General features: G+C 42.8%; 1 protein-coding gene across 1 annotated transcript in view; it reads left to right on the top strand.

Annotated features, from left to right (window-relative positions):
* Window positions 1–16,245, top strand: part of alk (ALK receptor tyrosine kinase) — a gene marked incomplete at both ends in the record, with an annotated part of 854,498 nt that overhangs the window by 693,848 nt on the left and 144,405 nt on the right. Inside the window, one exon of the mRNA XM_080751036.1 lies at window positions 7,775–7,906. Coding sequence (XP_080607162.1) covers window positions 7,775–7,906 — 132 coding nt within the window. The remainder of the gene's footprint in view (window positions 1–7,774; window positions 7,907–16,245) is intronic.

Raw genomic sequence — 16,245 nt, forward strand, 5'->3', positions numbered from 1 at the left:
GCGGGTAACCCGAATGGCGCTGCCATCATACCACATATAGCGTTAATGTCAGGCAGAAACCTTGTATAACCATATTTCGATTTTTTTAATGTTTCTCTCTAAATTAATGCCCTTCTTGGTCTTACAAGAGTGTCACACAAAGGTTGTGAAAATAGAAGATCTACAAGCTCAAGTTGTGAGCTTTTAGCTCTGCTATATTTCACGATTTTAAAATGCTTTTACAAATAATAATAATAAAAGTAACGGTTTTGGACATACAAGGTTTCCTTTTCTTTTTCATTTCAAGATGGAATACAGTAAAATATAAAAGCCGCGAGAGGCTATTCACAATATTGAGACACACTGCGGGTAGAAATAAAAGGGAGTGCTCATTATTTAAAGTCGTTTTCCCCGGCCAATATTATGTTCTGCAAAGGATATGAATTCGGGGCTACTCGCTGTTTTGTGGCCCTCCACGTCTATTAGTGCCCTCCCTGGTATAATAGGGGTCTGAGCAGTGTGTGCTTGTGGGTAATATATGAGTTACAGTTGCTAAGTACATTTATTCATGTTCTGCACTGCAAGAATGATTTTGAGGTACTTTTACTTTCATTTGAGTATATGTAATTTCCTATGTACTTTCCTTGATCACTACATCTAAAGTCACGTGTATTACTTTTTTACCCACCGCTACATTTATTTTAAAACTTTAGTCGCTTGTTAATCTTCTTTAGATTGTTAATAATTCATCACATTATCATTTAAAATCGCCAAGATTATTGGGGAATAGCTGATGCACAGTATAACGTGTAGGCTTAGATTGTTGATAAGCAAATATAGTTCATTGACATAAGCACACGCACATGCACGCACACGCACATGCACGCACGCGCACGCACGCACGCACGCACGCACGCACACACACACACACACACACACACACACACACACACACACACACACACACACACACACATACACCCTACTTCAAAATCCATGGAGACAACTCCATCTGCGCCTTACAGTTTCACACCATGCTCCAACAATGGAATAAGAGAACATTGTGGCCCATGCTGAGACTAATCAGACCTCAAACACATGCATGTCTGACCCCTGCTGTAATAAAAGGCTCAATTATGACGGTCATGTTCTCCTGTATTATTATGATTCTGCAGAGGCCTCATTCATTCATATTTATGTCTCTTATGCAGTGGTGGATTGTAACTAAGTGCGTTTACTCGTGTACTAGCTGTAGCCTACTTTGAGGTATTTTTCTGGAGTATTTCTGATTCTCAAAACTTTTACTTCTACTCTATATACCTCTCAGACACTTTTATTTTTAACTTTTACTTCACTACAATTGTTTGAATACTTTGATTACTAGTACAGTACTTTACAGATTTTGTATTATTACAAAACAAACATTAACCACCTCAGCCCTAGCCTCGTAAACCAGTCTCTCCTCAATTCGAATCTTAATGCAGGAGGAATCTGACTTACGAGGCTACTTCAGCCCTATAGCCTACTTCTACAAGCTCAGAGCTGCTATGTTCAAAGGATTTGTTATACATTTCATACATTTGTAAAACTTGTGAAAGCGGACATTCTACATAATGATGAGTACTTTTACTTTTGGTACTTTAAGTACATTTTGAAACCAAAATAAAATTTGGTATATTTATTATTTACTCAAGTAAATTCTGAATACAAAACTTGACTATTTCTACAAAGAGTATTGATCATTTTAAATGAAGTTAAATGTGAGTCCTTCCCAAACTGCTCTGCTGCTGCGTACCCTCCTCTCTCTCTGCATGGGAGAAGCAGCAGACAAGTTCACTTCAAATGGTTGTGCTTGCTGAGTCTAAAGTGTGTGGTAAACACTGCGGTCGATGGAGCTGCTGCTGGTAATTGCGTAAGCTTTGTTAACGGGATAGCGCTGTGGCTGCCTGTATCCCTCTTTTTATCGTGATGTCTCTGTCTGTCTGTCTGTCTGTCTGTCTGTCTGTCTGTCTGTCTGTCTGTCTGTCTGTCTGTCTGTCTGTCTGTCTGTCTGTCTGTCTGTCTGTCTGTCTGTCTGTCTGTCTGTCTGTCTGTCTGTCTGTCTGACTGACTATCTCTCAATGACTCTCTCTCTCTGTCTCTCGGTCTATGTCTGTCTGTCTGTCTGTCTGTCTGTCTGTCTGTCTGTCTGTCTGTCTGTCTGACTGACTATCTCTCAATGACTCTCTCTCTCTGTCTCTCGGTCTATGTCTGTCTGTCTGTCTGTCTGTCTGTCTGTCTGTCTGTCTGTCTGTCTGTCTCTCTCTCTGCCTGTCTCTCTCTCTCTGTGTCTGTCTGTCTCTGTCTCTGTCTGTCTAGCTGTCTCTCTCTCCCCCACCCCCTCTCTCTCCTCTTGTCTTCCCTGCGTTAGTCTTTGATAGTATCATGTATTCATCATAGGATGTCTTTGGCGCAGGCTGCTATACTGAACTCAAAGGGATGAACCCATGGACTACTAATGCACAATTTTACATAATATTAATGAATGCATTAATCTGCTGATGCATAATCTGATATAGTATTGTTGTTACTGGTTCCTCGCCTTCTGTTTGCCCTTGTTTTCAACTTTAACCTCTGTTACCATCTGCCATAATAAGAGGACATCAAGTGCAGAAAACTGCCAGTGGTGTGTAAGTAACAAAGTACATGTACTCAAGAACAATTTGACAGTATTCTTTTTAACTTTTTTTATTCCTACTAAACTTCATATCAGAGGAAAGTATTGTACTTTTACTCCACTCTAATTATTTGAATACTAAAATAGTAATAAAAAAGGAATGGTTTTGTTGGGTTCCAATCCATTGCGATGCATCCGGCTTTGTTGAACATCTATACAAGCACAATTGGTCCTTGTTCAGAAGAGGGAAGCCGTGCGGGGAGGGCGATATCTGTCACTGCACGTACTTCTACAGGGAGTTGTTGGGCGGGAGGCTCTACACATCATCCTGGGATCGCTTCCAATTTCGGGGTTTGATCCGGTCGGGAGCGGAAACCACCTACTGTACAGTACGTCATGTTGTAGTCCTCAAAAGACTACAATTTGGCCGGAAAGATCAAACCGGATTCAATTTTAACCCAAAATAATTCCCCTGCGTTCAAGGACATACTTTTAGGGCCTAGCTAATTAATCCCTTGATGCGGGGTAGTTTTGCTTTTGGAAAATTAATTTGGTATATGCATCTTTTAGTCCAACTCGTAGCGACTGGCAAGACTACACTAGGCTACTCGAGCATTTTAATAGGGATTGGGGAAACAAACGGGGGGAACCAAAACAAAAGGACACCGCTTCTTCTGCTTTTGATTTCCGCCTAGACCGGATCAAACGGCCCGTTGTAAACGAATACCAGGCTTTCCTCTTAGGAAAGACTGGTGACGCCTGGTCTCACCAATGCATAAATAGTGATAAAAAAATGAATGGTTTTGGAAATACACGGTTCCCACACGATCTAGCGACAGGGGTGTAAAGTAACTAAGTACATTCACTCAAGTACTGTAGTTATGTACAATTCTGTACATAATTATTTACTTTACTGGAATATTTCCTTTCTTTAGTACTGTTACTTTTACTCACTACATCTCAGAGGACTTTTACTCCACTACAATTATTTGAGAACTTTAGTTAGCCTACTATTTAGTTTGCACATTTTGATTATAATTACAAAACATACAGTAACTCATTGACTGCCAGGATTCAGAACGTTTTTCTCTAACCTTTGAAAAATCGCGGAATATTCTGATTGCTCTGATCCGCGCACGGGAGCATTCAAAAGACGCACACGGGTGTCTTAGTATCGGAAAATAATCCCTGTCCAGAAAATAGACAGTCTACAAGCTCACAATGTGTTGCATCGTGACACATTGTGAGCTTGTAGATCTGCTATTTTGAAAAGATTTGTATACATCATTAACACATCAACTATTGGTACGACTTGCTCTCAATTACCCCCGCTGCTGTTCTGAAAGGACTCCAACATCATCCCACTTCTGACACCACAACTTCCTCTTCACAGGGCACATAAATCTGCATAACACAGATCAAGGACGAATAACAGTAAATGCGGCCAATGGCGCGCGATAAGAATCACTTCTCCTTTTTTTTATTATTATGAAAATATGAGAGAGAGAAAAAGATCACCATCAGAGTGTGTGTGTGTGTGTGTGTGTGTGTGTGTGTGTGTGTGTGTGTGTGTGTGTGTGTGTGTGTGTGTGTGTGTGTGTGTGTGTGTGTGTGTGTGTGTGTGTGTGTGTGTGTGTGTGTGTGTGTGTGTGTGTGTGTGTGTGTGTCTCTCTCTCTTTTTTGTTCTCTTTATCATGATCGGTTTTGGATGATGAACTCTTGCAGTCAGTTTTCACCACCTCAGCCTCAGAGATAGCAGCTACTCTGATTTGCATACATATGCAAATGTCCCGGGTTACATCTCAGTTGTTCAGACTGATGCTATCGGGTGTGTGTGCGTGCATGCATGCATGTGTGTGTGTGTGTGTGTGTGTGTGTGTGTGTGTGTGTGTGTGTGTGTGTGTGTGTGTGTGTGCGTGTGTGTGTGTGTGAGTGTGTGCACACGTGCGTGCACTTGAATCACCATACTTGTGAGGACTGAATGTCCCCACAACTATAGTAGAATTTGATAAATAGACATCAATGTGAGACATCTAACATACTTTTAGAGTTAGGCCTACAATTACATTCAGGTTAGGATTATACAATTCAACATACAGGGTTGAAGTTAGTCTGTGTTATTCCGAGTTATACGCGTGCGATATCACGATGATCGCTTATAGATCGGCTACTTTCGGCTTAAGGGTTAGGGCTAAAAAAGGCAATAAAAAAATTGCATTCGTGAAATTATTGTACTAAGATATTGATGTCCTCACAGGTATATAGCAATGCAACCGTGTGTGTTTGCACGCGTGCGTGACATACTCTCTCCCCTTGTGCCACCTACAACTGTATCTGGGCCATTGTTTGGGGCTCTGGTGTTCCTTGTCTTCTGGTAATGTACGGTACCGTATGCAAAGCCACATGCTTGCTCAGTCCCCGGTTGTGTGATTTATGAGCAGATAAACACGCCCAGAATGTCACACGTACAGGGTTTTACAGACAATGTTTATTCTCTCCTTTCGCCCCGCAACCCAAGGTGAATGAATCACACGCAGTCGCGCACATGGACGTAGCGCGGGATATAGAAATGCTGCGTGACGTTGTTGTCGGGGGGAAACCTTGTATGTCCAAAACCGGTCGTTTTGTATTCATAATTTTAAAAATGATTAAACTAGTGAAAATAGCTGATCTACAAGCACACAATGCCTCGCATCGCGAGGCGTTGTGTGCTTGTAGATCCGCTGTAGTGACAGTCTTGTATGATGAAGCAGGGCTTTAATTTACAAAAAAAACATCCAAATTTGAAACTTGGAGATTAGAGGTTTTCTACCGGACAGTGACGATATCGTCCAAAACTGTCCCTTTTCAGGATTCTTATTGAACATTAGCAGAAGTAGCAGATCTACAAGACCAAAACGGTCACTTCGTGCAGCGTTTTGAGCTTGTAGAGCTGCTACTCTTGATACTTTTCTGTGACGCTGTAGGGCGTTGATTTTACGAGCAAACACAAAAAGATATAATATGGAGATAAGAGGTTTCTGCCCCGACAGCGACGGTATTGTCAACTCTGTCTTCCTCAGGCCATTGCTCAGTGTTACACACCATCTGCACACTCTGCAGCCAGCCTCAATGAGGAGATTTTTCAATGGACTGTAGTTAACAGTGACTTGCTGAGGGCTCCGGCCCCTTTGCTAAGTAACTTTTTCCTCTGTATTTGTGCATTCGCCGTATGTTCTTTCAGTATGCAAATCTTCAGTCACTAAATGCTTGGTTCAGCGTGGTGAAATGAAATTAAAAGAGAAAAATACATGGGGGGTAAAAAATGAATGGTCAGCAACTCCTTACATAATAAGTACCATTGCACTCTGTCACCTCTTTTTTTGCTGGTCTGTCCTTTTCACTTTATTCTTGTCCTTTTTTAACGGTGACGAGGGCAGGCGCTCCAGTTTTTCTTTTGGCCGAGGATTGTTCCGGGTTCCAAGCTGGAGGTCCCAAGTCCTGTCGGGTGGAAACCTCATATGTCAAAAACCTTTACTTTTCAGGATTCAAATTCAAAAACAGCAAAAGTAAATGACAGCGGCAGGCAAAAGCATGAAAAGTAGCAGATCCACAAGCTCCAAAACGCTTGCCTGACTGCGAGCGCCAGACATCTCACACTACGTTCACTACGTTTCACTCCGGGAGAGTCTGAGATTACCAGGGCAGATTCTATTTCGGCGTGGGCGGGCTAAAGCCTATTGACGTCACACACACACACACACACACACACACGCCGCGCGACGTCGACGTGGCGTGACATTGCAAAAATACGTTATTTCTCATAACATATTATATGTCTGCATGTTTACGTTAGTGCAAAATGGTATTAAAACGTGAGGAAACGGCACTATTTCATAGTTTATTAAAATAATCCGAGTCGAGTCTGACTCCGCCATGACAGTTTTCACGGACCAATCAGAGTCCACTAGACTCTCACGTGGGCAGAGGACACCAATCAGAGTCCACGAGCGAGTCTCACGTGAGCTCAAGAGCTCTGTTTGGAGGGGGCTGGGACCGGAGCGCAGGAGGGAGAAATCACCACGTGCCCCAAGCATACAACCCTGATTGGCCCATTCAAAGCGCCCGCTCTAAAGGCGCCTTCGAAATAGATTAAAATACGTGCAGCTTCAGTCCACACTACACACCACCCACCAGCAGGGGGGGGTGATGTGCGGACTGAAGTGTCAGGCTACCAAAACGCAGCTCGAAGTGACGCAAAGTGGCGTGTTTCAAGCTTGTAGATCTGCTACTTTTGATGCTTTTGTGTGACGCTGTGGTATGATCATTCATTAAGAGGTTTCTGCCAGACAGCGACAAATTCTAAACACTAAATATCACAGACTTTGCCTGTCTTGTCTAGGTCTTGTATTTATATGTGTTAGGTTCATGTTCTAGTTTTCATAGTTCTATGTTCTTGTCTTTCCCAGCTGTATCTCATGTGTAATCAGTCCCTCATGTGTATAGAGGGTATGCGAGTGACATCATCATCATTCCCTGCAGTTATGCTGGAACGCCTACTGAGTGGCCAAAAAAAACTACTTTCTGGCCTTGACATTTGATTGATTGATTGAAGACTTTATTACATTATTGCATAGAAAAAGGTACAGTTTCATGACGATACAGTTCACTTACACAGGAAACCATTGAAGTATCTCATATAACATTGAATGACAGACGGATAGAACACAGTACTATGCAGTAGATAAAGTAAACAAAAATAAAATAAACAGAGCAAAAAATATATATAGGTAAATACAAAGAAGGGTCAGGGGAGGCTGGGCTAGGTTTGTTATTGCCAGTTGCGAATGGCTGCCGCCTGTAAGTGGTTTTTCAGGGCTATTTTAAAGGATGCTAGGGAACCACACTCCTTTAAGGCCTTCGGTAGGGCGTTCCACATTTTGGTTGTATAGCAGAAGAACTAGTTTGACCCTTTATTTGATGGTGTGAAAATCTGGAAGGGGGGGGGCTGGCTGGCCAGGGGGATATATGTTTATGTTTAGTTTTACTAACCTTCCAGTGTTCAATGTTTTTCATGCAGTGGTCCTGGTTTGGGTTTTTTGAAAATGTGGTCACCATGTCCTTTCCTCTCTTCCCTCCCCTGCCTCTCTGTGTGTCCAGATTCGTCCCCAGGCCCCAGCATCACCCTGGAGGGCTGGTACCACTGTCACCAAGGCCCCGCCATCCCCCTGGACAAGCTGTGTGACTTCAGGACAGACTGCCCGCACGCTGACGACGAGGGGGAGACATGCCGTGAGTGCTCGCCGACACACTTACGCAGGGGAACAGTGGTTCTCAACAGTGGGCCGGGACCCCTACATGAAGTGACAATGCAAAAACTTTAAAGACCTTTTTAATACCACCCAAAAAAGGAAAAGGCCATTACTGCATCAAAAGTAATCAACAAACTATACTATAAAAACTTTATAGATTGTGAAAATATACCTACTATACAAGCTCAGGACACCTCGAGGCCTGTAGGCTATTTTCACAATATGTATCTGTAGAACTAAATGAAATGCCTCAACTCCCTACATTCCAGGTGCTTGTTGGGTTGGGGGGTCCCCAGTTCAAATATGAATACGGGGGTCGTGGCCTGAAAAGGTTGAGAAACACTGCTCTAAAACAAGTAAAACTAGAACTGTGCAATTCTGGGAAATTGCTGGACGGACCCGAGTCTTGAGGAATCCGCTGGACTGGAATGGACTTTAGGGGTTACAGAAAAGTTTACAGAACAAAGGTTTACTCTAGGTGAAATAAAAATAGCCGGGTTGCTTACAGCAAACAGCAGTTTGATTGATTGATTGATTGATTGATTGATTGATTGATTGATTGATTGATTGACTACTTCATTAGACAGAAATGTAAACAGCACAAGGTACAGTCAGGGCTAAAAGCATAACACAAAAACAGTTGATCAACTATAGCTTGTTTGAACCACTTATACTTTGCTGTACACTGCATAGTGAGAATACAAGCTACAAGCCTATAATGACATGCCCAGAATGGGAACGCCAGGTTGAAAGTGTCTTTCAACCTGGCGAAGCAGTAGCACGCGAGTCGACCTCACGGTGCAACATGCACCGCGTGTTCTGTGTGAGCGTCCCTGACAGAGAGGCGCCGGCGAAAGTGGCGTCGAGGCACAAAATAGAAGCGGCGGGCGCAGCTCTTGCTTGGCTAGCATTTCTCACCCTTGACATATATTCCAACGGCTGTTATTTCCATCTCTCTGCAACATTTGTTTGCTGCTTTGGTTCCACCGTGACTTATAGGAAGAACAGTAAGCCAAGCATATGCTGACATCTTATTTACCATCAAGTCCCCCGTGGCTCATGAGCGCGCGCGTGCGTGTGCGTGTGCGTGTGCGTGTGTGTGTGTGTGTGTGTGTGTGTGTGTGTGTGTGTGTGTGTGTGTGTGTGTGTGTGTGTGTGTGTGTGTGTGTGTGTGTCTATTTGTGTCTGTGTGGTATGTGTCTGCGTCTGTGTGTGTGTGGTATGTGTCTGTGGCTATGTATAGTATATATTTTCTAAAATAGCAGATCTAAAAGCTAGATAGGTTGGCTATATTCAAATAGCTTAAAGGTAGGATAAGTGTATAACAGAGGTCTCTCCAGCTTTTTAGTTAACAGACAATGTAGTTTCAGCTCGGGATACCAATGCTATCCAACTAGGAGAGAGGACTTATACAGGATAAACAAGTAAAATTTGAATTGATGACTAAGCAGACAAATGGGAACTCTCTCCTAATTGGATGAAGTTTGCGCCCCAACAGAAAATGTATTTAGATTTTGTTAAAGAGTTGAAGAGACAGGGAGACTATAATATCATACCTTACATCATCATCATTATACAGCCAATAAACAATGATTCATCAAAGACAGTCTTAACCCAAAAAGCACTTTAGGCTATAATCATCATTCAGTCCTTTGGGTGTCATAAGTGGCGTTTCCATACAGCCTTTTTGCGCATTAACGTCTTATTCGCAAAATCTTTTTATGGAAACACTTCAAAATGCGAATAAACTTTCATTATCCGCAAAACAAATTATCCACTTGGGGGAGGTGGATTTCGAGGCTTTATCGAATAAACTAAATGCGCATTTGTGAATGGAAACTGGTCAGACAATAAATGCGAATAAAATATGACGTTCTGGTCCATATCGTCCTCCTATAACACTTTCCCCCGCCGCTTAATTAACGTCCATTGTATAGCGTTAGCCCACAAAACAAACCGGTTGATACACACGGAGTGACCCTTCGTCATCACACTGTGTTGCGCGTGCCAAAAGTGGCCGTACAAGCTCACAGCAGCTCGCATCTGCGATGCTGCAGGATGCAGTCTGCCCGGAGGACTCAACCGGGCGGCGGGGCGAGCGGCGGGGCGGCCGCCTCGGCGTGGGGACGCCCCGGCCGGGGTCGCTTGCTCTGTGCTCCCGCCGGCCGCACTTTCTCCGCGGCGGTGCGTCGTGACCGTCTCTGGGTCGGGATGCTTGTGCAGCGAGTCGCAGCAGTGCCCTCACGTCTCTCGGTCTGAAAAAATCAGCCCCATCCCAGCTCTGTGCAGTGTGCACTGTGTGCAAGCTGCGGGAAGTGTTTACAGCACGTCGGTTAGACGGACCCAGGCAGGATCTCCCAATAATCGCATTTCACCAGTTTAATGGAAACGGGCTAAATTCGCTTTGTCTTAATGCGTATTTCTGATAATTCGCTTCCCTAATTCGAATAGGTTTATGGAAACATGGCTATAGTGAGTGTGTATATCCACTGCATGCCAGTCGCTTTAGAATATCACCCCTTCTGGTGGGAATCATGATTGTCTCAATACCAGTGAATCTTAATGAGGAGGGTGAACCATGATTTGCTTCAGCATAGTTTTGCAATTGCATAATCCATATTACCTACGGATTGCAGTTTTTTTGCTCTGATAGTCTTTGTTTGAGGGGTTGTTTAGTTTGTCCTATACGTATGCTAGACCACAGGGACATATTAGCAACCTGTAAATCACATGTGTTGATTAGTAGTTGATAAATTCACGTATAGGGATCTTTCTTCCAGTGTGGGGATGATTAAATGATTTCTTGTCAGATGTATTGTTGCAACCAGCACAATTGCCACATTTAAACATTCCAATTGTTGACAGGCATCATGTGGTCTTTTTTGGGACCATATTCTTTTACATGACAGTATACCTTTGATTGTGGCTGCTCTCCTGAATGCAACATGGGTGGAGATTTGCAGAGGTCCTTCACAGATGGCTCTGTTTGGAGCACATGCCAGTGTTTGTTGAGTATCTTTTTAATTTGTGAAACACAGTGGTTGTATTCACTACAGAAACAGGCCCGGCTTGGATTTTTAGTTTTTGGTGAATTCGATAAAAGATCAGAGCGGGAGGTCTTATTGGGACATTGTATGGCTTTCTGAATAGAACTGGCAGAATAGCCCGTCTTCAAACCGAGCACCCATCAAAGATGTGCTTAATTGTCTGCGTAATTCTTTGAATCAGAACACCATATTGGTCTCTCTTGATGTTGAACATTTATATGGTTGTATTCCTCATGAAGATGAATGTGGCTGCCTATTACTTGTCCAACTTGTCCAACAGAGAAACAAAACCCACCAAATTAATTTTTATTAGAGCTGTTGCATCTTGAGTCGGAACCTTGAGTCGGAAATTACATGCTCTATGGATCCAACTGGTACCTCCTCCAACAGGCTGGCACTGCAATGGGGACAGCAACAGCGCCTTCTGTGGCTGGATTGGTTGTGAGAAAATGGGAAGAAGAAGTTGTACATGACCCCAACAATAACCCCCATTATTCAAAGATAACATTATACAAACGGTACATTGATGATATCTTGTTATTTTGGGAGGGGACACAAACTATTTGATTTTGTATCATATCTCAATAACTCAAGTTTCCTGAAATTCACTTGTGAACAAATATGGACAAAATTAACTATTTGGATCTAACCATATACAAGGATGAAACTGGAATGATTAACACATCTATTTTCAGAAAAGAAATGGAACGCAATTTGATTCTACATGCTACCAGTATTACATTCCAGTAGGTCAATTTTTTAGGCTCAAACGCAACTGTTCAGATCCTGATGACTTTCTCTCCAAACAAACCATGATGAGTGCTCGCCTGCTTGGTTTGAAGACGGGCTATTCTTCCAGGTCTATTCAGAAAGCCATACAATGTGCCAATAAGACCTCCCGCTCTGATCTTTTATCGAATTCACCAAAAACTAAAAATCCAAGCTGGGCCTGTTTCTGTACTGAATACAACCACAGTGCTTCACAAATTAAAAAGATACTCAACAAACACAGCCATCTGTGAAGGACCTCTGCAAATCTCCACCCCATGTTGCATTCAGGAGAGCAGCCACAATCAAAGGTACTGTTATGTAAAAGAATATGGTCCCAAAAAAGACCAAATGGCTGTCAACAACTGGAATGTTTAAATGTGGCAATTGTGCTTGTTGCAACAATACATCAGGCACAAAATCATTTAATCATCCCCATACTGGAAGAAAGATCCCTATATGTGAATTTATCAACTGCAAATCAACACAGTGATTTACATGTTGCTATGTCCCTGTGGTCTAGCAAACTTCCAGTATAGACAAACTAAACGACCCCTCAAACAAAGAATATCAGAGTACAAAACTGCAATCCGTACAGGTAATATGGATTATGCAATTGCAAAACACTATGCTGAAGCAAATCATGTTTCACCCTCCTCATTAAGATTCACTGGGATTGAGAGAATCATGATGCCCACCAGAAGGGGTGATATTCTAAAGAGACTGGCCCAGAGAGAAATGCAGTGGATATACACACTCAATACTTTGACACCCAATGGACTGAATGATGATTATAGCCAGTGGTGTAAGTGAGCCGGAACGGCCGGAACCCCCGTTCCATTAAAACATTCGGGGCCGGAACGGCGTTCCGTTAAGAAAAGGAGAAGCCAGCTGTCAAAATCCCATGTTAAATAAGCTGCCACAAACGTCCAGGAAGAAAACAATAGCCTATACTAAAGTCAGATTAACATACAGTAGGCTACACAAGTGTTACTAGTTAGACTATATTTTCTGATAAAGTGCTTCTAAATTATTCCCGTGGGTTTGTGTAGGTCAGTGTAATCGATTCTGTTTGTTTCAGTGTTTGACACGGAGCGGGTAGAGTAGAGGTGGGACGTTCGTGAACGAATCGAGTCGTTTGAACGGCTCTTTGAAATGAACGATAGGATTCGGTTCACAGTAGGGAGCCGTTCCTTCGAATGAGCCAGTCTTTTGAACGGCTCTTTGAAAGGAACGGATCCCAGAGATCTGGCTCACTTAAAAGAGCCATAAATCCCATCTCTAGGCGAGACTCGTCGTGTCTGTGGCACTGTGCCTGCCATGGTGCCTGCATGCGATGCAGCCTAGACCAAAGCCAGAATAGACCAAAATGATTCTATTCTGCATCTAGTGGAAATACTCCAGTAAAGTAGGCTAGGCTATACTTAAAACCTGTACTTAAATACAGTACTTTAGTAAATGTACTTAGTTACTTTAGATAACTGGTTATAATAATTTTAATAATAATTTATTATATTATCTGGAATTTATATAGAGCTTTCAAACATGCTTTACATGTGTGTGGGGGCCTGGGGAGACAACAAATAAGAGAGCAGGATATGGTGACTTGACTAGGATAGAATAATGTTGCTCTATCAGCATTTCTTTCTTTGTTGATGCTGCTACTGTATGTGTTTATGTGGATATACTAAACAAAATGTTGTTGTACAGTGACCATACACATCTTATCTTATCTTAGGTGATTCTGCTAGCCCTACTGCTTACCCTTCTGTATGGAACAATGAACAATATGAAGAGGCTTATTATAGATATTTCCTTTAGGATTTCAATCATGTTTCACGTTATAGTGTAATGCCGTTGCCTAATTCAGGTGTAGGACCTGTAGTGTTTTTATTGTGTGTATAACCATGCCAAAATGCAGTTTTCTATGCATTTCAGGGGTTTTGGGGGGTTAGAGCCTCCCAATTTTTTTCCGGCCGCGCGGCGAAGCTGCCAATTTTGGGACAGTTCCGGCAAGAATTTCAAACCACTTTCACCCCTGATTATAGCCTAAAGTGTTTTTTGGGTTAAAGGGACTACACCATGAATTTTCATTTTTCCAATTTTTATGTATTTTCTTGGTGTCCCACCAGCAACTTCTATCCTCACAAAGTCCTATTTCTGACCATTGTGTCTTTCTCAGTTTATGGGCAGATCTATGTTAGCATGTCTCAGAACGGTCCTGATTGTGAAATGTCAGATTTGTGATGTCACAAGGCCTGAGAAGGAGGCAGGAGGAGCTGGGAGAGGGTTGGGGAGGGGTGGGCAGGCCTGAGAAGGAGGCAGGAGGAGCTGGGAGAGGGTTGGGGAGGGGTGGGCAGGCCTGCTGAGCAGGAGGTGGGGAGGAGTGTGGGGCCAAAACTGGCTCAATAGCGCAGTCCTCCCACTCAGGACAAGGTGGTACTGCAGCTGAAAATGCTCTGAAAGCCAGGCAGAAATGACAGGGGCTCTGTATTCAGGAGTGGTAATTTAGCCTCAAACCTTTTCAAAAACGTTTTTGGGACACAAACAGTGTTATATAAATTATTTTTAAATGCATGGTGTAGGACCTTTAAGACTGTCTTTTGTTTATTGGCTGTATAATGATGATGATGTAAGGTATACATGCATCATTGCTTTTAATTTATTTAATCAAATCAGTGTTTGTGATTGGACGCTGGTGAACTCTGACCTTCTACCACTTTTTGTGGTCACATGTTCAGATATTGGATTCTGATTGGCTTAAAACAGTGGTAAATCAGTCAACAACCTTGAGTTGGCTCATGGACCCTGCCCACTGTTGTGTTGCAGTTGTAACATTGCAAGTTACAACTGTGTTTTCTTTCATTTCTATGGTAGAAGTGGTAGAAAAGCAATTTACCATTCGAGGGTCGTGGGTTACTTGGCTACGCCTCGTGCCAGAACCCTGAAACAGTGGTAAATCAGCCAACAACCCACTCCCTCTCATGGTAAATGGTTTACTTTCCCTATAAAGAGATTTGAATTTATGTGATGTGAATAATCTGATGAAGGCTCATAGCCAAAACGCATAAGCGTTCTTATTGGTGTGTGCCAATAAAAAGAGGAAATGTGTGAGTACTTTGTCCTCCAATGATTTACATTTTTGGATGCGCTACCTTTTTGGAATTGAATTCCTACTTTTTTATGCATATTTGACTTTAGGTTTAGCACTCCACTGAGAAAACCATTGCTGATGCGCATCTTCTTTTTCTTATATAACTAGAGCATTACTATCACAATATAGAGCTGTGACTTTTCAACAGAAAACTTTTTTTTTTGCTTTAAACAAAGAAATAGCACTTACTCTAGCCTACCAAGTAGAAAGCAGGGCTAGAGTAGTTAAAAGGAAAACCCGGCATCAAGTGGGTTGGTGAGATTCCAGGACATGAATGGTAATGACCAAGAGTCTTCCAGCCATAGGAATTAATTCACTCGTGCCCACAGTTCAAGATTAGCCTCCCGTGTGGCACTTATTAAAATGATGGCCGCTCCCCTGAGCGTACAGGTTTGCTAACCGTGGTGGCTTAGAGATAAGAGGCTAACAAGGAGGTGAAAATCCCCCCCCCCCCCCAGCCCCAACGATGGCAATTGCTTTCTTTCAATCGGTGGAGGGGCTATCAATGCTAATTGGTCCACGAGGATGGCCCTTGGGGGGGGGGGGGGGATCACCTCCGTTGGAATGCATTACAATGTCCGCACGCGTGTGTGTTTGTGTGTGTTTGTATTGCTATACTTGTAAGGACCAAATGTCCCCACAAGTATAGTAGAATATCGTCACTGTTGGGCATGAAACCTCGTATCTCCGGGTTTCAAATGTTTAAAATATTTTCGTAAAGTAAAGCCCTGCTTCATCATACAAGTCTGTCGCACAAAACTAGTGAAAATGGCAGATTTACGAGCACACAACGCCTCGGTGCGAGGCGTTGTGTGCTTGTAGATCTGCTATTTTCTTGCTAGCTTGTAGATCTGCAATTTTTCAGCTTTAGCCTTACGGTTATAAAGTGGTGTTTGTGATATCGCTGTCTCATTTGATATCCTATAAGTATAGTAATACAAGCCTGTGTGCATGTGCGTGTTTGCGTGTGTGCGTGCATGCGTGCGTGTGTGGGTGCGTCCGTGTGTGCATGCGTGCGTGTATAGGAATTCAACAGAATTAATTATCAACCGAGTAACAAATGCATTGGACATAGTATGTGATCGATCGGGTTCTCCCTGAGATGAGACTATCGCCATTAGCAAAACTAACTTCCACAGTCATGTGAACAGACCTTGAAACTATCTTCCAAGGGGAAACTCTCTCCCTCTCTCTCTCTCTCTCTCTCTCTCTCTCTCTCTCTCTTTGAGACTTCTTTTTTCAAACGGCATCAAGGAAAAAAGATCTATAACTTTGCGGGGGGAGAAAAAAAAAGAAATCAACCCAGTTCTAGCGTCGCCGTCTACTCTGTGCTCGCGAAAAAAAGGATGG

This window comes from Nannobrachium achirus, assembly GCF_963921795.1.
Source record: "Nannobrachium achirus genome assembly, chromosome: 20".
NCBI lineage: Eukaryota > Metazoa > Chordata > Actinopteri > Myctophiformes > Myctophidae > Nannobrachium > Nannobrachium achirus.